The sequence below is a fragment of the Ambystoma mexicanum genome, chromosome 14 (assembly GCF_040938575.1).
Source record: "Ambystoma mexicanum isolate Mex_15411 chromosome 14, UKY_AmexF1_1, whole genome shotgun sequence".
NCBI lineage: Eukaryota > Metazoa > Chordata > Amphibia > Caudata > Ambystomatidae > Ambystoma > Ambystoma mexicanum.
Genome location: NC_090940.1, coordinates 613,728,042 through 613,750,001, shown reverse-complemented (window position 1 = coordinate 613,750,001; position 21,960 = coordinate 613,728,042). Strand labels below are relative to the sequence as shown.

Here is a 21,960-nt window from a genome sequence, read left to right as displayed (position 1 = left end):
CATGCTCTGGGATGCCTTCAAAGCTTACATTAGGGGCATGCCTTTGCCAAAGTCAGCTGGGCTGCTCAAGGCGATATGCAGGAGCATTCGGAACAGCAAGGCCTCTCTTAAACACCTCAAAACTACATATGCTGCTGCCTGACCCCTGCAACCCTAGAAGCAATCAAAGATGCACTTGATGCATTCAAAGACGCTGCGGACTGAGTACTTAAGTTCCTTGATAACCCGGTAGCAGCACGTCAATACGGCGAGGGTGAAATGCCAGGCGGACGCTGGCTAGATTTGTTCAACTGGAAGAGTGCGGGTGACATATTACATTAACGACTCCGATGGTTACCCTGTGCACACAGATACTGTTGTGAATGATGTGTGCCGCTCCTTCTATGCACGCTGTATACTAATAACGACAAGGTGTCTGCCTCTGTTACAGATGCTTTCTTGGAGGGGCTGCCGTTGTCAGTCCCATCTGCTGAAACCAGGGAAGTCTTGGACCTCCCACTCGAAGTTGGGGGAAAAACTATGTGCGATCAAAGCCTTGCCCCCTGTTAAGGCCCCTGGCCCTGATGGGCTAACCATGGATTTTTACAAGTGTTACAAGTCCATTCTAGCACCCCGCTCGGCGGCCTTATGGGAGGAATCCTGTTGTCGAAAGGTGCTGCCCCCTACACTTAGGGAGGCAGTGATAACAGTCCTTCTCAAGCCCGGTAAGCTGCCCACACATTGTGGTTCCTATTGACCCCTGTCACTTATCAACAGTGACATCAAGATTTTTGCTAAAGCTATCGCTCTTCGCCTTGCCCCATATATGACCTACCTAATACACTCCGATCAATCCGGCTTTGTCCCCGGCCATTCTACAGCTCTTAACTTGCGACGATTGTTTAATATCCTCTCCCAGGTCGACACCTCTGTGAATGCGGTGGCCACACTCTTAGATATACAAAAGGCCTTTGATTCCATATCTTGGAAATTCCTATGGGCTGTAATTGAATGACCGGGTCTTGAGGCCGTTCGATATATGCAGGGGCACTAGACAGGGCTGAGTGCTTTCGCTGCTAATTTTTGTGCTGGCCATGGAGCCTATGGTTGACCTACTCCAACAAAGATTAGCAAAAAAAGTATACGAGTATCTCAGGGTCATAGTCACTAGGCATCAGGATTCGCTACATGAACAGAACTGCGGTTCCGATTTACAAAAACCCAAGCCTAAACTGCGCACATGGGCTAAGCTACCCATCTCACTTGCCGGCAAGGTATCCCGGCTCAATATGATCTTACTACTGCAATTGCTATACCGCTTCCTGAATGTTCCTTTGTGGCCCGGCACAACGCTGTCCAATGAGCTGCGCACAGCAGTCAACTATTTCCTGTGGCACCCTGGTGCTGTGAGACTCAAAAGGTCCACGCTGGTCAGACCATGTGATCAGGGAGGGTTGGCTGCCCCCGACTTTGAGAAGTACTGGCTCGCCGCCCAGGTGCAGTAGGCTCTATACTGGTTCACAAATGGCCCTCCATTGCCACATGTGAGAGTTGAGCGCCATGCCGCCCTGGCCAGGGACCTCGGCTCGTTGGTGATGCCCCCACTCTGGGCTGGCCTGGGTGTCCCCAGCCCTGCGGCCGTCACCCCCCTGGCCTGGGACAAGATAAGGAGACAGACCAGTAATACTCGCCCCTTCCATGGCGGTTTGCCACTGTGGTTACTCAGGGTGGGAAAGACCTCGGCTGCTCAGTGGGCCGCTCACAACTACTCCTCTCTGGGCAACCTATCCTTGACAGGCTCCTTTGTTTTGGTGGACTGATCTGCGCAGTGGTCTGGGGGGGAAGCTCTGTTCCTGCTGGATACAGTATGCGGGACTGCGACCAGCGATCAGGCTGGCATGGCCTGGGTTTCCTTCTCAACTCCCTGATGATCCACTTCTATCGTTTGGTAACACATTGCCCTCTAAGGTGGTATCGCGCCTGTAATAGTCTACTGCAGGTTCACATTAATAGTAGAGACCTCGCTCTTGACATGACTGATAAAAGATGGGATGCCATGTGTATGCAGACCCGACGCGTCTCTCTAAATGCTAGATTCTGCTTAATCCAATTTAAGGGTTACTCCACAGATTTCACTATACTCCAGCTAGGCTGCATATCATGTCCCATGACTGCCCCCCCCCCCACCCGCCTGAGCTGTCGCACTGAAAACGCAAATTATATCCATATGCTTTGGGCCTGCTCTCGATCACTGGGTTCTGGGGCAATGTTTGTACTGCTATATCTGTCAGGTTAGAATGTACGATTGATCCAGTCCCCATGAACTGTTTATTCCACAAGCTGCCCTCGCTTTCGGGCAGCGCCCTTAAACTTGCTAGTTTGTGTCTGCTCCTTGCAGTGCGCTGCATACTGTTACTGTGGCTCAGGCCCACCAGCCCCACTATAAAACAACGGCTATGGGATGTTGCTTGGGCATCAGACACGGAGGAACGCTGGATCAATCTGCACCCAGCGTGTCGCCGACCCCGAGATATATGGCCCCCCCTTTTGCACATACGTAGACACGTGCACGATGAATCTACAAGAATACACTATTGCGCTGCCTCCGCCAAGCTCATTATGAATTCCCGCAGAACTAAGTGCTTGTTGTGTGCCCACAAATTGTCACTGTAACCCATGTAAGGTAACCTCTGTTTCATGTATTCGATGATGTAACCTATGCTGAAACATGTGATGCCTCTTCGACTGTCTTGTTACCTTGTCAATCAACAATAAACAAAGTTTAAAAAAAATAAAGATCAAATAAGAACTTAGCTGCTGCCTTCTCTTGCCGATGCTGCTTTCTCCTTCGCGGCTTCACTGCTCTTCTGACTCCTGATTCACTCCCATCATTCTCCCAGCCAAAACTTGCTGCTGGGGTTTGTAGTGCCTAAATTAAGGGAGATCAGAAAACATGACCCGACACTTGGGTAAAACTAATGAAAGGCAGTTTAGAATGTTGGTCAAAGGGTCTTTGTTATCACTGTAGCCAATCAGCATCTTGGTTATCTTCCTCCATCTTGGCTTGGGGATGCTTCCCTACTCAGAGCACAAGAGTTAAGGCCTAAACCAAGTTCAGAATAAATACTTGGAAATAATAAAAAAGACCCAAGCATACACAGGTAATACTTTTACCCTTATGCCCCTGCCCCAGGGCCTGGACCTGACAGTACCCCCTCTCCACTATCCTGTCCCAGGGCCAGGCTTACTTGGAAATCTCTTGTGAAATCTAGCAACCAATAGCAGAGCATGTACCTCCATTGCAGACTCCCAAGAACATTCCTCTGGACCAAAACCCTTTCAGTCAATTGTATTTTCCTAGAGTCCAAAATAGCCCTCACTGAAGCCCGCTGAGGAGTTATGGGCGTCTGACTTCTGCTGTACGGCTGGAATAAACATTTCTATTTTCCCTACTGATCTGCTGCCCTGCCGTGAAAGCACTCCCCTGCTGCAATTTACTTGCCTCCACTATCAGCTGATCTGCGCTCCAACTCGCGTAAACCGACTAGGAGGACCTAGTCGCAGTTTGAAAGCGAGCGCAATCATTACCATCACTGATCAGCTGATTGCTTCGTTTGCGACCACGCCCACAGGAAGAGGCGTATAAACATGACACAGTAACCCGTGTGGCGTGAAACCCGCTGAGGGGTTAAGGGCATCTGACTTCTGCTGTTTGCTGCTGTTTACGGCTGGTTGCGCGGTTTAGTGACATCAGTACCATATTGCCCTTACACCATATACTCAACTACAGACAGTCCTATTACGTTTGAATAAAACTCAATAGACCATTGCGAGTATGGACCCTAGCAAGCCCCGTACACGCTTGTGTGATAAATTAGAAGAATCCCTGGCAAAGGCTCCGAAAGGACCTAACCTTAAAGCCTCACAAATAAATCCCCGGCAGGGTTCTTCCGATATTCACACAAAAATAGCTACACTGCGCTCTATTGAGAAGTGAAAAGATGAGAAATTACCTACTGCAGCATTTACTACGGACAGAACCTTTTTGCCCTGTTACACATAAAACCAGGACCAATTAACATTAAAGTTAACATCAAACCCAGATAATATGAAATTTCCTAATAACTAGCCCATTTATCCTAGATCCATAGACCTCGGCGTAGCGCCACGTCCGATCTATTCAAGCCGCAACACTTTTCCTGCACGATGGAACAGAGCAAACAGACTCCGATGCCCAATCCTACTTCGCAACCCGTTTCAAATACAACGTTCCTTGCTCCCTGGAAACCGGAGCTTACATTACCTCCACAGTGCCAGTTGCAAACTGAAAGTAACCAACCAAAAGTGGACGAGGATCTTCCTTATACGCCAACTCTGCAAGAAAGAGTACGAACAGCTAAACAACAATGGCAAACAATGTACTATCCTCCAGAATTCTTACAGGATCCCACAAACAATTGACAAAACGTGCAACCCGTCTATCTCTTGACATAACAGAAATAGACACAATCATGGACTCCCAGGAAAGACGAAAATATATCTTTAGAAATTGTTGTAACAAGAAGGCTAATGCAATTACCACCACATCAACACCAATTGTAAATATGATGTATAACTTGGACTCAAAAGTCTCTCCTAACCCCAACCAACAACATAAACTAACAATGGTCGATACTAAACAGACAAAGCTGGACATTCCTTTGCAACCAAAAAAAGAGGAGCTGATGACCACCAGCCCAGAATCTCCTGAAAGAATTCCAACCACTATGCTTGATCTCCATAATATGCTAGTAGCTGTTTTATCAGTAGCGATGGTACCATTCCTAAAAATCCAAGAAGCAATGGTTGATGCAACAAAAGACCAAGCAACTTTATTAGCGATGATTCTAACCAAACAGACTAACCTGGATGGCTTCATAGGCACTATCCAAGAACGGCTAAATTACGAAGCCGAAACCACCAGGACTTGGCAAAATCGCCTTGCAGAAATTGCGAGAGTAGACCGAGCTGATAAACAAAATCTGATGGACACGGTAACAGTAATTACAAGGAAACTCATGGACGACAAAGCTAAAAAACATTCCCAAACAAACAATACACCGGATCAACTGATAACACAAATGCAGAAGGAGAAAGAAGTACAAGTAAACATACTCAAAACTGAATAAACCACCCAATACGAATCTGAAGAACATTTTCGCAACTCACTGAACGTACTACAGCTATTATGTCCCTCTAATATCGAACCCCCATTATGTACTCCCTTCGACATCTTCGATTTAACCAAACGAGGGCATCTGGGTAACCACTCCATGTCAAAAAAAAGAACCAAAAAAACCTCAGACAGGTTCTAGAGCCTTCTTGAGAAAGCTCCAGGCAGAACAAAAGAAACAGTTGCGACCTGTACTCAAAAAGACAAAAAGAAACGACTAACAAAATTGATGACGTTCCAAACCAACCAAATCTAGAACTTCCTGAACCAAGATCGCAACCCGAAGAAATAATGCCCATGCCGAAACAAGGATGTGTAATTCCCCTGTACCAAGAGGATGAACCACTTGATGCACTATTAGCTATGATTAACCAAGAGGCACCAATTAAACTAAACGATCATTCTGACAAATCCACAGGAAATATTGTTCACCCTAATTCATCTTGTGACAAAGTAACAGGTCCACAAGATGAATTGTTGATAGTGTTAGAGGAATGTTACAAACTTTATCCGAGAGTTCCCAATCGACTTCAACCTATCACAATATATCTACCAATATTTATTTTGTGTATTCGAGTGTATCAAACGAAGAAACTTGGACTTCGCTCGAAGACAGAAATAACGCTCAGCCTACCAATACGAACACCGTCCAAGGAGAAATACTGCTAATTAGACCAAAATTTGTTGATCCACGGAAAGCATCAAATGTGTTCAAAGTATCTCTCTTGTACTGACCTAAATCCTAAGGAATCATTGATCATGAACAGATCAAATATTCTATGTCTATTTAAGGCTATTCCGCCCCTGGCACAAATAAGCTCAAGAGACATCGACGTGTTACATTTCCCTAATAAGAATCGGATGGAAAGAGTTCATATTGATTTCTACAGTCACGAAACGATGCAATAGATCATGATGACAAATGCACAGTTAGCAAGCCTAGGCTTTACAATAGAAGAAATCTTTGTAACAGCTTCTATGGCTACCAAAAAACTCAACAAATACATTCCATATCATTCCGAAGACAGGAACAAGTTAAAAAGATTTGCCCCAAAGTCTATCATCGGAAAATTACCAAATGACAATGATCAAAAGACTAGTACCTTTTTCCAACAAAAATACACAGTCAAATTCACAGTTGACTCACAGGATGCAGGAGCTATGGCGTGACACTAATTATCACTTGCTGAACGAAAGAAATGCAACAAGTGTGGGCGACGTTCAAAGCCCCCGAACGAAGACCTACTTATAACAACCAACATGTAAAGAGCCTCCAATTATTGGGGCTACGCTCTGCTCCTGGAATACTATAGGCTACAACATCTCCTTAATGAAGGTGCTGTCAGTTTAAAAGAAATGGACATAATTTGTCTTCAGGAAACTTGGCTTTCCGTCGGGGATTCATAACCTACATGAACCCAGCAATTGCCTCTCAACAAGGTAGACCCTCCTCTGGAATGATGATTTTGTCTAAAATAAATCCCAATTGGTCCATAATAGCAAAGAAAAATATACACTCCTGGGCTCAATAAATCATTATTTGTATGTCAAACCCAACGATGAAGTCGAATCGCAAACCTGATGTAGCTTATCTAACTATATTTACATCTTCTGGAATCCATGAGCGATGAATGACAATAACTTTATTGATTCAATATGCAACGAACTAGATGGAATTGCTAGCACTTATCACCAGTCGGAGCTTATCATTGCCAGAGACCTTAATATTCATCTATTTAGTACAGAAGGGATTGGAAAAGAACCCCATAACCTGACCCCAAGAGCGAAAAAGTGGACCAAAGAAATTGCTATTCGTAATTTATCTTTGACAGATCAACCATCAAATGAACAAGGATTACTTCTTCCAACTTGGACACGAGAAAAATCAAGCTCCATTATTGATTATTTATTCATCTCAGAGGGGATACAAACGCTTTTTGAAATGTGAAACCGAAACAAGAGCCTTGCACGAACTCCCGGTCTATTTAGCATGTTTCCCGCACCAGAGGATTCGAGATCTGTTTTTACGTTTTCGTCTGAATATTTTACCGACTCGAGATTACTTAACTATGACGAAACAACTAGCTACGTGTAACTCTGACTGTAGATTTTGTATGACAGAGAATACTCGGGAGACACACTTTCACGTAATCACGGTCTGTCCCGCATTGACGGAAAAAAGAAATCTGTTCAAAGACTTTCGAAATATCTCAAAAACAGATGAACACACAAGAGCGATGGGCCCATTTACTAAGAGGAAACAAACATTTAATTGTAACAGTCATGATAGCGATTCACAACAACTTGCATGAGTATGAACCTGAAATGTAATACTTTTTGTCCTTTCTTTTTATTTTTGTTAAATGTGTATAAAAACCTTAATCAATGAAATTTCAACAAAGAAAAGTTTATCCAATACAAACATATAATTTAAAAAAAAAATAGCCCTCACCACCTATTCCTCAGAATTATTCTCAACCTGAACTGGAGGAGGATTTGTACCCAGTCTAGATACTTCTTGCAACGGCTTTAATAAACTCACATGAAACGTTGGATTCACCTTCATGCTAAAGGGTAACCTAACTGCCACCAGATTAATCACTGTCTCAAACTCAAAAGGGCCAACAAACCAGGGACTAAATGTGTTTTTGTTCCCTTTTGATTCTCTGATCTTTCATAGATTACCATACCCAATCTCCCATTTTAAACTCTGGACAGGGCTTACGCTTTCTATCAGCAAATCGCTTGTAGTAGTCTTCAACTGCTCTGGCAAAGTTTGACCTCATAGCCCTCACCCACTGCTAGACTCTGACTCCCTCCTGACCTCTTCCCTCAGAAAACATGGATGAAACCATCTTCAGAAGAATGGGGACATAGAAGTGGAATCCTTAGCTGAATTGTTGTATGCACATTTTGCCAGCCAAATCAAATTCACCCAACCATCTCCGCCCTGCAAGTAACACCTTAAGTATTTCTCCAGTCTGAAATAACATGACTGGGTAGCCCATGCAAACGCACCACCTCCTGAAGGAAACCATGTGCAAGACTTTGAGCCGTCACTTAACCTCTAATAGGAATAAAATGCCTCTCTTTGGTGAGGACATAGACTACCACCAAAACAGTCGAACAGCCTTGATCCTTGGTAAGGTCAACGATAAAACCCTAAGGTAGAGAATGCCAAGGTCGTGGAGAAATATGAAGAGGTTCCAGCAATCCATATGTTTTCCCCACTTGACTCTTTGATCATGTGCAAATTTCACATGTGTTCAGTGTATCCATACGCATAGTACTCCACCAAAATTGTCTCTGAACCAGCTTTAGAGTCTTGTGAAAACCTGGATGGGCCCGTAAGTGTGAACTCATGACACTCCTTCAAGACTGTCTCCTGCAGAGCTTCACTGGGAAGAAATAGTTTGGTAGCCAAAAACAGCAGACAATCATTCAGTGGTGGAGCCTGATCTAAATGTTTCCACTCCTCCATCTCTAACCTGCTCATGCTATTCTGAATTTCTTCTCACAACCCTACTTCATGTGATGTTCCTCCCAAAACAAAAACGTTCGGGAGGAATCTGGGACTGATTTTCATGGCCTGTTTCGGATTCTCATCAGTGGAACTGCCGGGACAGAGCATCCGCCTTGCCGTTCAAAATTCCAGGCTTGAATGCAATCACAAAGTCTTAATCAGCTAAGAAAAGCGACCTTCTGAGCTGTCTTGGTATAAGAGTTTTAGCATATTTTTAAAAGAGCAGATTTCGATGATCAGTCAAGACAGTTGCCATGTGTCTTGCTCCCATTAAGTAGTGTCGCCATTCCACAAAAGCTGCCTTGATTGCCAGAAGTTCACTGTCCATTATGGTGTAATTTCTTCCACTGTGGAGAATTTCTTTGAGAAAAAGGCAACAGCATGAATCTGCCTCATTACCTCATGTCTCTGGGACAGTACTGCTCCCATGGACAAATCCGATCGTCTTCAACAAAAAATGGTTCAGAAGAATCAGAATGCAGAAGAATTGGCTAAGATGTGAAGCGATCCTTTAACGGCTGAAAGGCTTCCTCTGCTTCTGAATCCCAAGAAAAATGAATTCACTTTTAAAGGAGCCGGCTAATTTAAGTTATTATGCGTGAAAATCCTTCGATAAACCAGTGATAAAAATGTGCAAAGCAGAGTAAACTTTGCACCTCCTTCACCTTGATCGGCGATGGACAGTCCTGAACTGCAAGTACCTTCATCTGATCCATTTCTAAAGTTTTTGGTGAAATAATGAAACCCAGAAACTCCAGATTCAGAGTGAAATTGGTTCTTTTACAATTTGGCATACAAATTAATTTCTCTCAACTTCTGCAGGACGCGCCCGACATGATCTAGATGCTGTTCCTGGCTCTGAGAAAAGATCAAAATGTCATCAATACAGACAACAACAAAAATGTCGAACTCTCTCAGAACCTCGTTTATGGAATACTAAAACACTGCTGGGGCATTGCATAGATTGAAGGCCATGATCTGATACTCAAACAAGCCGAACTTGGTCTTGAAAGCAGTCTTCCACTCATCCCCCTCTCGAACTCGGACCAAATAATAGGCCCCTCGAAGATCCAATTTAGAAAAAAATGGTGGCTCCCTGAATTTGATCCAACATCTGCGAGATGAGAGGGAGAGGATACCTATTGTTTATTGTGACCTTATTCACTGCCCGATAATCTATACATGTCCTTGGAGTTCCCTCCTTCTTGGGCACAAAGAACGAACGCGATGCAGACGGGGATAGTGAGTGTCTAAATAAATCCCAAATTCTCAGCAAGGTATTCTTTAAGGTAGTTGTTTTTCTTTCTCTGTCAAGGCATAGACCCTACTGCAAGATAAAATTGCTCCAGGTTCTAAGTCGATTTTGCAGTCAAGTGGCCTATGGGGTGGTAATTCTCCTGTCTCAACCTCATCAAATACATCACTGTAATCCTGATAACAATTTGGCAACACCCCTAGTACCTCGCCAATTGAAGACGCCTGAGAAGATCCTCCCTCTGCCAAACTTCTAGCCTCAGATGCCTCCAGTAAATTAGACCGTTCAAATGGTCAGTGTCCAATACAGTGCTCTTTAAAAAAAAAAATCAGATTGCAGTTCTACGCCTCTCACTCCAGTCAATTTGAGGATTGTGAAAGGTGAGCCAAGCTATTACCCCCAAATTATCTTTAACTGTGGCGTATCAATTAACTCAAAGATCAACTCCTCCCCATGACTCTCCTCCATGATCATTTCTAAAGGAGCTGGTTTGTGTGTAATGATACCTGAAGTAAGTGCAGAGCCATCCACTGCCCTCACCTGCCCAGCCAAGGCTTTGTCTACTGTAAGGAAGGCATGGTATCAACAGTACAACAGACACAATTGAGCACAGTTCATGGGTGTTTATTGAACTTCAACAAGGGTATGATAAATGCCTATCTAATCCTAAATCTACAGATGGGAGCAAGCTACAACCATCAATAATAATAACGCAGTGCTAGTGGTGTCTTGTCTAAAAGGGCCTATACTAAAAAAACTATTGCCAATCGTTACCTCTAAATCCAAATAGTGTGTGGGTAGTGCGTCGCTGGTCACTTACACTTCACACAGTGTTCTCAATGTTGCTGCTTGCTGCTTGGCTTTAACACAGAACGGTCTGGTATCAGTCTCCCCAACTCACCGGCTGTGCTGACCTTACTGGTGTTGCTTTATTGTAGAAGCTAGGGACAGTACCACAGCGGCAAACAATCATCCCCGCCTTGGCTATCGACACGGGAGAGCCCCGGGTACCTCCAACACACAATGCAGGTTTCTTAAGCTTTGATTCCGGGTCTTATGTTTCTTATTCTCAAAGGCTCATGAAAGTAACTTGTCTTTCTCTGAAAAGGCCAAGGGCATTTCCCTGCCTGCAACCCTCTTCGTTCTTGCCGTCTTTCTCCTTGTATTAAACTGCCATCTTGGAGCTGCTGCTTCCTCGTGTGCTTTGCCTGGCTCAGTGTGCTTTCATGCTCCGCCTTTTATCCGTGTGGAGAAGTATGATGGAAGTCGGTGTGTGTAATGATCAGTAATTGCATAACCATTGTATTGGGACATGTCTGGTATACGGCTCGGGTGTTAGTCTGTTTTCTCTCACAGTGAGCTGTCTGTGAGAAAGTGTTTGCGTCTGAAACAGTGGGTCAGGGGCAGAGGGGGTTGAGTTCCTAAGTATCCTACTGTGAGAAACCAGAAGGTGTCTCACCCTCTAGTCCCCAGGGATCTGTCATCCAAGTGGCCAGGACATGGACATTGCTTTTGGATCAAGGTCCTGGGGGTGGACCAGTGGGGGAGGATCACCTGGATGAATGCGCCTCTGGTGGAAGTGGGACACCGGCGGGTGAGACGTGGTATCCCCTTCCTAATAATACCTTTTCCCCATCCTTCCAGGTAGGATACTGAGGAATTCAACTCCCCCAGCCCCTTTCCGACACACTCTTCCTCACGGACAGTTCACCGTGAGTGACAACGGACTAACACCAGAGCCGTATACCTGACATGTCCCAACACCATGGATAGGCAAGGTCAGACAATTATGGATTATTATGCACACCTGACTTCCATCACACCTCCCCACACAGATAAAAGGTGCAGCACGAAAGCACACTCTGAGCAAGACAAACAACAAGAGGAAACAGTGGTTCCAAGATGGCAGTTTAGTACAAGGAGAAGGGCGGCGAGACCAGAGAGTCGCAAGGAGGTTAAGCACACATGACCTCAAAAGACTGTTACTTTCATGAGCCTTGGAAAGTAAGAAACTGAAGACAAGGCACCAAGGCTGATCAAACCTGCAAATTGTGTCAGAGGTAGCCGGGGTTCTCCCGCGTCGATAACGAAGGCGGGGAGGAGCGATTGCTGCCGTGGTACTGTCCTTGGCTCCTACAACAAAGCGGTATCAGAAAAGACAGCACAGCCGGTGAGTCGGAGAAACTGATACCAAACTAGCTTGTGCTTTGAACCAAGGTTGCAAGCAGCAACATTGTACAAAGAGAACAGTGTTTGAGGCATTTGTAAAGAGGGACACAGAGATAATTTGAACTTTGCAGTTGAACTTCGGGAGGCCCAGAAAATATACCATACACAGAGTGGTCTGGTGCCACGTGGGTGCTCATTCGAAAGTCTCTGTTCGGTATCTAACTGATGCTGAATGTGAATACTGGAATAATACGATTTGAAGTGCAATGGGTCAAGCTAAACCCTGTGCACATTCGTAAGTCTTTGATAGTTTAAGTTTAAAGTGCATCACAATTGGTCTGAGCCTGGCTGAGGGAGACTACATTTTGAAAGGGATCTGAACCCGACTGAGGGGGATTCGGGTGAACCGCGAGTCGCCCGAGAAGGAATTATCTGAACTAAGTTTGGAAGGGATCTGAGCCTGGCTGAGGGGGATCCGTGGTGAACCGTGAGTCACCCGAGAAGGAATGATCTGAACTAGGTTTGAAAGGGATCTGGGCCCGGAAGAGGGGGATCCAGGGTGAACACCCTAAATTGAATACTGGAAAAAGGAAAATGTTTTAGTTTTGTTTTGTGTAGCAGGCCGTCTGAGTCAAGAGACTTGCGAGAAGCAAAGAGACTTGGACCCAGAATGTCTTTAACTGTATAAATAGTACTGTATGCTCGTGCCCCAGAAGCCAGTGTGTGTGCTTTGCTCGAGTGAACCGCCTTGTCCAGTGCTGAAAATGTGGGTAAGGGAGGCCAACGGCCTGAACATCCTGACTTATCATTTTGTAAACACTTCTTTCTTTTCATGAACATCACCTCACATTATTTATAAATTAGTAGTAAGGATTGGCAATAGGTTTTTTAGTATAGGCCCTTTTTTTATTTGACAAGACTCCACTAGTACTGCATTCTTATTATTTGATGGTCGTAGCTTGCTCTCATCTGTAGATTTAGGATTAGATAGGCGTTTATCTCACCCATGTGGAAGTTCAATAAACACCCTTGAACTGTGGTCACTTGTGTCTGTCTTACTGTTGATACCCAGCCTTCCTTACACTACCTGGTAGGATGGGGAAAAGGTGTTACAGGGAAAAGAGGGATACCGCGTCTCGCACTTCCACTCCCCGAAGACCTCTCATCCAGGTGATCCTCTCGCACTGGTCCACCCCCCGGAACTGGATCCAAAAGCGATGGCTGTGTCCTGGCCACCTGGATGACAGATCCCCGAGGACCAGCGGGTGAGACACCTTCAGGTTTCTCGCAGTACCATGGGAATACCAAAGGATTTTGCCACCCCCCAATCCATAAAGTTTCCTGTGGCTCCCAAATCAATCACTACCGGACCACTTCCCATCAGGGTTTTCTAACAAAATAAGGATACATTCACTGTTATGTGAGGAACTGCAGCCTCAAGAGTATTTGCGACCTGTTGAGTCTTTATCACTTGAATCGGGAATCGCTTGGGGGGTGTTGGGACAATTACCTAAGATGTGCCCACTCCTACCACAGTACAAGCATAAGTTATTTTCCCTTTTCTTCCTGGGAGAGGGGCCCTCTAACCCTTCCCAGTTCTTGAGTCCTGAATTTACTTTCCTATTTTAAAAACTCCAACTTGGTACTTTCCCCTAGAGGATAGTCCAACTGGATCATCAAGTCCGAGTGCCTCACAAGATGGACGATTAACTACTGATGATTAAGTATCTTTCAAATCTTCACATTAGACCACGGTAGAACAGGGATGCTCTTTTCTCCACTGGCCATCCACTCTTAAGAACTAGAGATTTAAACTGAGTGACATAACTGACAATCTCTACCCACTTTCCTCAACTGCAAGAGCTCCCCATCCACCTCCTGCGTAACCCGTCTTCTATCAAATATTTTACTGAAGTCCAATAGAAAGTGCTGATTATTCCGTAAAGCTGCACGCTTTGACTAATAAGCCGGCCCAAATGTCTGCCTCACCAGACAAATAGAACGGGGAAAAAGTGACCTTTGCTGCTTCAGAGGAAAAAACGTTCGGCCTACTCTGAAAATGTAACTCACATTGAGTTATAAAGGGTCTGAACTTCTTTGAATCCCCTCCAAACCGTTCTGGTGAGGCTAGAGGTACAGGCAAAAGGAGCGCTCCTAAACCCCCTTCTGCCACCTTGTCTTCTACCGTATTTCCTCCTTGACCTTCCCTCTCCAAGACCGGGAGGTTCCTGCATTTCGCTAAACACAGCATCAACACCACTGGAACTAGAGGTCACCTGAATTTGAGCCACCTTTCCACTCAACTCCTCAACTTTCTTCCCAAAAACTGCATTACCTCTGAGCTTCCTGCATCTCCTCTCAGCTCCTGGATCAATTCCCATAGGGCTTCCATAGTGAACTCAGTAGGGTCCAAGTCAGCTTGGGAGGACATAAAGGGTTTAGCCTTTCATTCTGTCTGGTCTGTTTTCACAAGATGCCCCTCAGGAGCTGCTGAACCCCACAGTGCCTCCAAGATGTTACGCTTTCAAACAAGTTATAAACGGCTGAGCCCGGGAAACCCCCAACCGAAAGGGGAAGTGAATAAAATAATAAACAGTTCAGATTCCAGGCCTAGACTAAGGAGGCTATCTGCATAGGACGAGAAAGAATTACTTGTAAGCTTATAGATCCTAAATACCCTTTCCCCCTTACTTCATTCCCTGGTGGCTTACTAACTTTACCTGAATTTCCCCCTGCTATATCCAGAGTAATCTTGCAGTTAAAAATGTTCAACAGTTTTCTTGATCACAAAAGTTGGCTTCTTTGCTTCAATCAACCTTAAAGAGTAGTTTAAGTCTTTGTTGCTCAGATATGCTTCTGCATAACCTTGCGTCTTCAATTTTTGAATCTCTGCTTTTGTTTTCAAGAATTAATAAGAGTAACGATTTACAAATATTTTCTGGTTGCATTCCTAATACTACGATAACCTCGCATCCAGAAATATTTTGTCAAAAGTTAGAAAACAAAGTAAACCAATGTTACTGCTAGCTTGCAGTAACAGAAGACGTCATCTAGATGGCACTGTCGCAGCGCTAGTCAATGTCACAACATTTGCTCTCACTCGTGCTGCCTGGAAACAGTTATATTTAAACGTCGACTCCTTTTAGACACATTTGAGTAAACGGCCTTGGAAAAATTGAACTCCTATTGATTTCAATCATGTTTGTTTGTTTGTTTTTGTTTTTATTACTTGTATTGCGCACCAGACCCGGGGGTAACCGGGCGCATTTTATAAGACAACTTGAAGCTTAGTTACAGGAGCAAATGGCAAAAATAGAGAAGCAAAACAAGGAAATATATAGTAATATACAACAGACATGTACAAAAATATATAATTGGCAAGAGGATGAAAAGAGGATGCATGTATTTAGTCCTGATCAGAAACTACTATGGATAAATAAGTCCAGGCAATGGGTGAACTATTGTATGTCTGCATTTTTGAACCACGTTATGAGGTTATGTCGGAAAGTGAGGTAGGGTTGGTCGGTCTTCAAGGTGGATGATAGGGAGTTCCAGAGTTGAGCTGCTTTCACCTGAAAGCTACATCCACCGACTCTAGTCAGTTTAACTCTGGGTATGGATATATTGTTGGAGTTAGCGGATCTGGTGATTCTTGTGGGTTTTGTTCTCGTGAATCTTGCGGAGAGGTAGAGTGGTGCGGCGTTATTAAGACATTTGTGGACCAGCGAGGCAACTTTTAGTTGGATTTTCTCCTGAGTGGAGAGCTAGTTATTGGCTCGTCTAAGTTCGGTGATGTGGGCTCTCCTGGGAATACCTAGCGCTGCTCTAAGCGCATTGTTCTGCAGAGTTTGAATTCTTTTGACAACTTCCTTATTAGCCCCAATGTAGAGTGAATTTCAGTAGTCCAACTTTGATAACACGAGCGCTCTCGCAAGTGTAATGCAGCTGTTGTTTGATAGGAAGGGTTTGCCTGCTCTTATCAATTTACAGGTATAGGCAGTTGCAGAGGCCATTGTGTTGACTTGTTTATTGAAAGAGAGGGTGGAGTCCAGGTAGAAGCCCAGAGTTTTAACCTCGTGGGCAGTTGTAATTTGGTTGTTGTCAATATTAAAGGAAGAGTAGTTAGGGCCCAGTTTTTTGAGAGTAGGGGGTGTGCCCAGGATGATGATTTCAGTTTTGTCATCATTCAGACATAGTCCGTGAGTGGCCATCCATGCCTGGATGATGAGATACACTCTGTTCACCAAGGCCAAATCCTTGTCGTAATCACCAGTAAGTGGTAGGAGAATCTGAGTATCATCTGCGTAATTAGTGTAGGTGATACCAAGATGGTCCAGATCATCGAAAAGGGGCTTAGTGAAGATGTTGTAAAGTGTGGGAGAAACACAAGATCCCTGGGGCACACCACATGTGATGGGGATGGAGTCAGCTGCCGCGGGGGTGGTGAAGACTCTCATAGTCCTATTGTTGAGGAAGGATTGGATCCAATGTATGGCTTCTTCTGAGAAGTGCGCAGCCATATCCAAATGTCTGCAAAGGACCTTATGGTCAACAAGGTCGAATGCAGCTGATAAGTCCAGGAGGAGGAGTAAGGCTGGTTTGCCTTGATCCCTAAGCTCATCAATTTGCGCCTTGAGGTCTAAGAGGGCAGTTTCGGTCCCGTGCTGGGGGCGGAAGCCAGACTGCCGTACTCCTAGTAAATTGTTGGTTTCAAGGTGTTTTTGTATTTGTACATGTCTCAAATAAGATAGCAAGATCAAATAAGAACTTAGCTGCTGCCTTCTGTTGCTGCTTTCTCCTTCACGGCTTCACTGCTCTTCTGACTCCTGATTTCACTCCTATCATTCTCCCAGGAAGTACAAACAGCCAAAACTTATTGCTGGGGTTTGTAGTGTCTAAATTAAAGGGAGATCAGAAAACATGACCCGACACTTGTGTAAAACTATAATGAAAGGCAGTTTAGAATGTTGGTCAAAGGGCCTTTGTTATCACTGTAGCCAATCAGCATGCTGGTTATCTTCCTCCATCTTGGCTTGGGGAAGCTTCCCTACTCGGAGCACAAGAGTTGAGGCCTAAATCAAGGTCAGAATAAATACTGAGAAATAATAATAAAAAAAGACCCAAACATACACGGGAGGATAGCTCAGGGGCAACGCGCTTGCCTTGGAAGCAAGACGACACGGAGCACCACAGGTTCGATTCCGCAGGCCCGGGCTTAGAAACCCCTGGGTATTAAGCGTGTTATAAATAACCTATCATATCATACACAGGTAAGACTTATACCCTTCATCACCTGGGCCTGGACCTGACACACAGCTTCAAGGCCTGGTCTGTCCCAGTCTCTTGCTCTGCCCTTTTGGCTTTACTAAGCCAATTCCAGTTTCTGATCCATAATTCTTCTCCATTAGGCAAGACAGCAAAATGTGTGAATGCCCTCAGGTGATTTATCGGAACATTCTTCTTCGCATGTACCAAACGAAATCATATTGCTGGGCTCCTTGATTTGTTCCAATCGCTCTACTTGTGGGTTTCTGGAGTTCCAGGCTACCCTCCTTGCGGGCTTCTGAGGTTCGAAGCTACCCTCAATGAAGAGCGAGGACTGAAGTCCTTCTTTTGGTCAGACATGTCACTTAGTCCCTCAAAGAGAATATGTGGGTTATCAAGGGATTGGGCTTTTTCCTTTATCCTCCCAACTGAGTATCTGGTTTTAAATGAAGTACATGGGAGAATAAATCATTCTGTGTTCTGATGGTAAAAGAACAGTTTCCTTGGACGACCAAAGCCTGGGCTTCTCCTGCAGCTGCACCCATGAGGAAAGGGGGGGCCTGAATACCATCCTGGACTTCGATTGGTTCAATCAACATTTCCACAGTGTGTCCTTCTAAAATGTTCACTCTGGAGAGCCTTCTCTTGGCTCTCGTAAAAAAAAAAAAGGACTGGCTCTGTGCCTCTATGCCATTGGATGTAGACAGGTATGCCAATTGGGGAGCTGCACCTAGAGTGGATGGTGATCAATGGAAGCCAACCACAAGTACCATGGGTGCAAAATGCAATGGGGGCAACAATTAAACGAGAGCAAACTCTTGATATAGGGCATTCCTATAAGGAGCCAAATAGAGTGGACGACGACTTGCTCTATAGCACTCTAATACTCCTGGCCTGCAGTAGGAATCTGGGCATAATGTTTTAGACATGAACCCATTCTGTTGTTTAACCTTTTTTTTTGGTCTATGCTTTGTGTTGAAGTAATCATGTCTATCCCGCTTTCTGAACTCACTTTGATTTCCCTTTGTTTCCAGGCCATCCGGCGACAAGAAGCCTGCAGAGCCCAAGACCATGGCAGATATTAATGGGTACCAGATACGTGTATGAGCGACCGGATCTCCAGCTGTGCCACCAGCTTGGACTTTGCTGAAAGAGACTGGGATCGACCGAGCCAGGCGGGTGGCGGCCTCCCCCTGAAAGGAGAGGCAATAAATGTTTTCTTTCCCCTAACTACAGGGTTTGAACCTTGGGACAACTGCAGGACTTTATTTAATCCAAAACAGAAAATCATGTTTATACAGGTCTGACTGGTTCAGAGATTCATGGCAGGCAGGGTAGGGCCCTGACTGGAAGGCATAGGAGAACCACTAAAACAGATGGAGAGCTGCAGGTGTGTAGAGAAGATGACCTAACCGGAACAAGGAAAGAGGAGACAGCAAAGTGTCAGAATTGAGGACTAAGGACAAGTGTGCTAGATGATAGGTTACGGCAGACTCCTAATAGGAGAGCATGCAGGAGGCTGCCCAGGCAAGTAGGAAGTGTGTGCGTGTGTGTGTGTGAATTGACAATCAAGCGAGGCACGGCTTGTGATGTGGAGTAAAGGATCCAGCGGGCATCGAGGCCGAGAATGTGTTAGTGGCTCCAGCAGCTTTGCCGCCCACAGAGCAGCTGGAGCCCTCCTGATGAGCTGAGACCACTGTGAACAATACGGTTTAAATGGGCAAAGTGATGTCTTTGGGGTTGTGGGTGTGCTGTGCGAATGAGGCATTGCACGAGTAGGCCCATCTTGGACAGGCTGGTTCAAACTGGTTATCTGCCCATTGACCTGTTGGACTTCTATTGGGGTGGGTTGCTGATTTACACAGTGAACTCCTCCTTTGAGTGTAATATGGGGTCGGGCAAAGAGTTGGGCAACCTGAGGTCAGCAAATGCAGTCTGCAGGCAGACGTCCCAGTAAGGCCTGCTGTAGTTTGAATTTACAGGCCAAAGAAACTTTTACCCCATTGATGGTAGCCTAGGTTTCATTCTCAAGTTTTTAGCGGGGGGAGAACGTGTGCCCTACCGAAGAGTAGCCACATTCTGTTTAGTTTATCCAGCCAATTCAGAAAGCGCTCTATGTTTGAGGGACCTGCTGACACAAATGCTAGTTATTCTGGGTGTAGAGAAGTCATCAAGACACACACCTATGCTGCTGGGCATGGACCTATCTCCTTGCATGGCTCTGTGCTGTTATTCTCGTGGGAACCATCTCCCCTGAGTCTGGTGTGCTAGGTTGACATTCTGTAATGTGGGCAACAGCCTTTGTGTGATCACAGTATTTGTAGAGTCCCAGAGAGAAGTGACCTATGGCAACAAGGATATCAAAACTAGATTGGTGTATGGAAGACCCCTGTTCAACTGCAAGGAATTCCTAGAGCAGTCTGATAGCCACACAGTTCAAAGTACTTGTGTAATTGAATCTCATCTTGAGAAACCATTGTAGACTAACAATTTAAAGTGGAAACGCCATTCTCCAGACACGTATTTGGTGTCTCCTTGACACAACAGTCTTGTTCAGAACCGGCCTGCATTGCTACAGATGTGTAGTGGCAGTCGGCTGGGAGTAGACGGAGAGGACAGTGGATACCAACTCGCAGCGTTCTGTAACACTCACATGGTGTTGGCTGGTGTATCCAGAAGATTTCGGCACTTGTGGCTTTAGTGCCATACAAGGAAAGGTGATTGGAACAAATGAGGGATTCTGGGATGCAGGGTTACTGGCTCTGCTTGAGTTAGACAAAAGAAGCAGAATAAGGAAGTCCAGTTCTGTCAGTCATTCCTTAACCGATATTGTCCCAATTGTTGGTCTTAGGCCGGTTTCTGGTACCCATCAGTGGTGAAGTTTATGCACCGTTTTATCAAATGCCGTCACTCTTGGATTGAAGGCCCCATGTGTGCTATCATATTGGCTGGCCATGTTATTGAGGGGGAATATATTTACAGAGGCATTCATGGGCCCGAGATATTTTGACTGCTGGATAATGGTCTACTATGAAAAAATGAATATTTGCAGAATTGCTTGTACCTGGCAACACCCGTAGAAAACAAATCACCCCATGTGGAAAGAATATCCTTTAGATACCAGAGACCTACCCATCACAAGCTCTTTTTTTTAGTATTATCAAACTTGTTACATTTTTAACGTCACAGGGCAGGAACAGAACATGTTTTAGACTCTAGTGATTTTGCACTTGTGTATTTATTATTATTAATCAGTATTGCATTCCTTTTACACTTGAGCCTATGAAATAAATATTCTTTTGACACTCATACCATGTGTGTGGGCTTTGCTGAGCTTGGGGGGGTGGGGGGGGGGCTGCGCAGTTGATGACTATGATGTGGGATGGTTTGAAGAAGCCTCAAGTTGGCCACCTCCATGGTAGCAAGTCTCAACTGGGTTTAGGATCGGGAATTCATCTGACAGCTGCAGTGGATTCCTGCAATGGCCACTGGTTTCTGGGAGGAAGCAGGACATTAGAGCAGTAGGGACTTCATTGAAGTCTCAATCAGGGCCTACAACTGGAGCAGAGTGTTTGGTCACACTCGGGTGAATCGCTCTTGGCTTGGGCTGCCGTGGAAGACTTCCCATCTGTCATGTTTTATTAAATCCACACTGAAACACGGAGTGTCTGCCTGAAGGTCCTATATGTGCCTTAAATGTTGCTTTGACTCAGTGTATCATTTGCGTTGGCAAGAGAGGCGTATTGAGTCTTTTGCACCCACCTCCAAGTTGCTGGGACCACTGGGCAAACTATTTTTCGAATCGATTGTGTCCTTGTAATGTAATCCATGTAATGTCCACAGCTGTGTACTTCGGAAACTTTTTCGGCATAGGGCGTCCTACGTCGATGGCGTCGGATCGATTTCCTTCGAAGGACAACATAACTGGATGTTATAAGTAGGACGCACAGTGCCCGTAGCCTCAGTTCTGTTTTTCCGCAAACGTGTTTGCTTCGAAGACTCAGAGCGCCTTGTGATATTCCTTGTGAAGATGTCTTCTTCTTCGACCCTTCCGACCCCGCGGTCTGGCTTCAAGACTTGCCGGGACTGCAATTCTAAAATGTCGATCACCGACCTTCATTGCATTTGTTTGTGGTGCTTGGGCGAGAGTCACGACACTGATGACTGTTCCAAATGCCAGTTGCTGACTGCTAAGGCCTTGCCAGAGCGTAAGGGGAAGCTTTAGGTAGGTAGGGGTTCCAGGCCCATTAAGACCCGTACATCCAAGTCCAAGGGTATGTCCACCGACAAATCGAGGGTTGACTCTCTACGTCGGAAGGAGTCCCAGGGTCTCGGTCCCAGAGTGGTTCCAGCCATTCGTCATCCTCGTCTCGATGTTCTAGGAAGCGCCGTCACCGGTCACCTTCCCCGTCCTCCTCGGAGGATGGCACCGCGAGGAAAGTTGCTTGCCCGACTAACTCCTCGACCCCGGAGGAGTGAGCTGCTTTTCAGGAGCAGATGATGGCGATTTTCCAATCGCAAGGCACGGTTCCGTCCGCGCCTTCTGACTAAGCTGGC

At 45.3% G+C, this 21,960-nt stretch overlaps 1 protein-coding gene across 1 annotated transcript in view; it reads left to right on the top strand.

Annotated features, from left to right (window-relative positions):
- The window catches only part of VASH1 (vasohibin 1), a 101,336-nt gene extending 80,624 nt beyond the window's left edge, over positions 1-20,712 (top strand). The window contains exon 7 of the mRNA XM_069638023.1: positions 18,438-20,712. Within this exon, the coding sequence (XP_069494124.1) occupies positions 18,438-18,510 (73 nt within the window). The 3' untranslated portion in view covers positions 18,511-20,712. The remainder of the gene's footprint in view (positions 1-18,437) is intronic.
- The last annotated feature ends 1,248 nt before the right edge of the window (positions 20,713-21,960 follow it).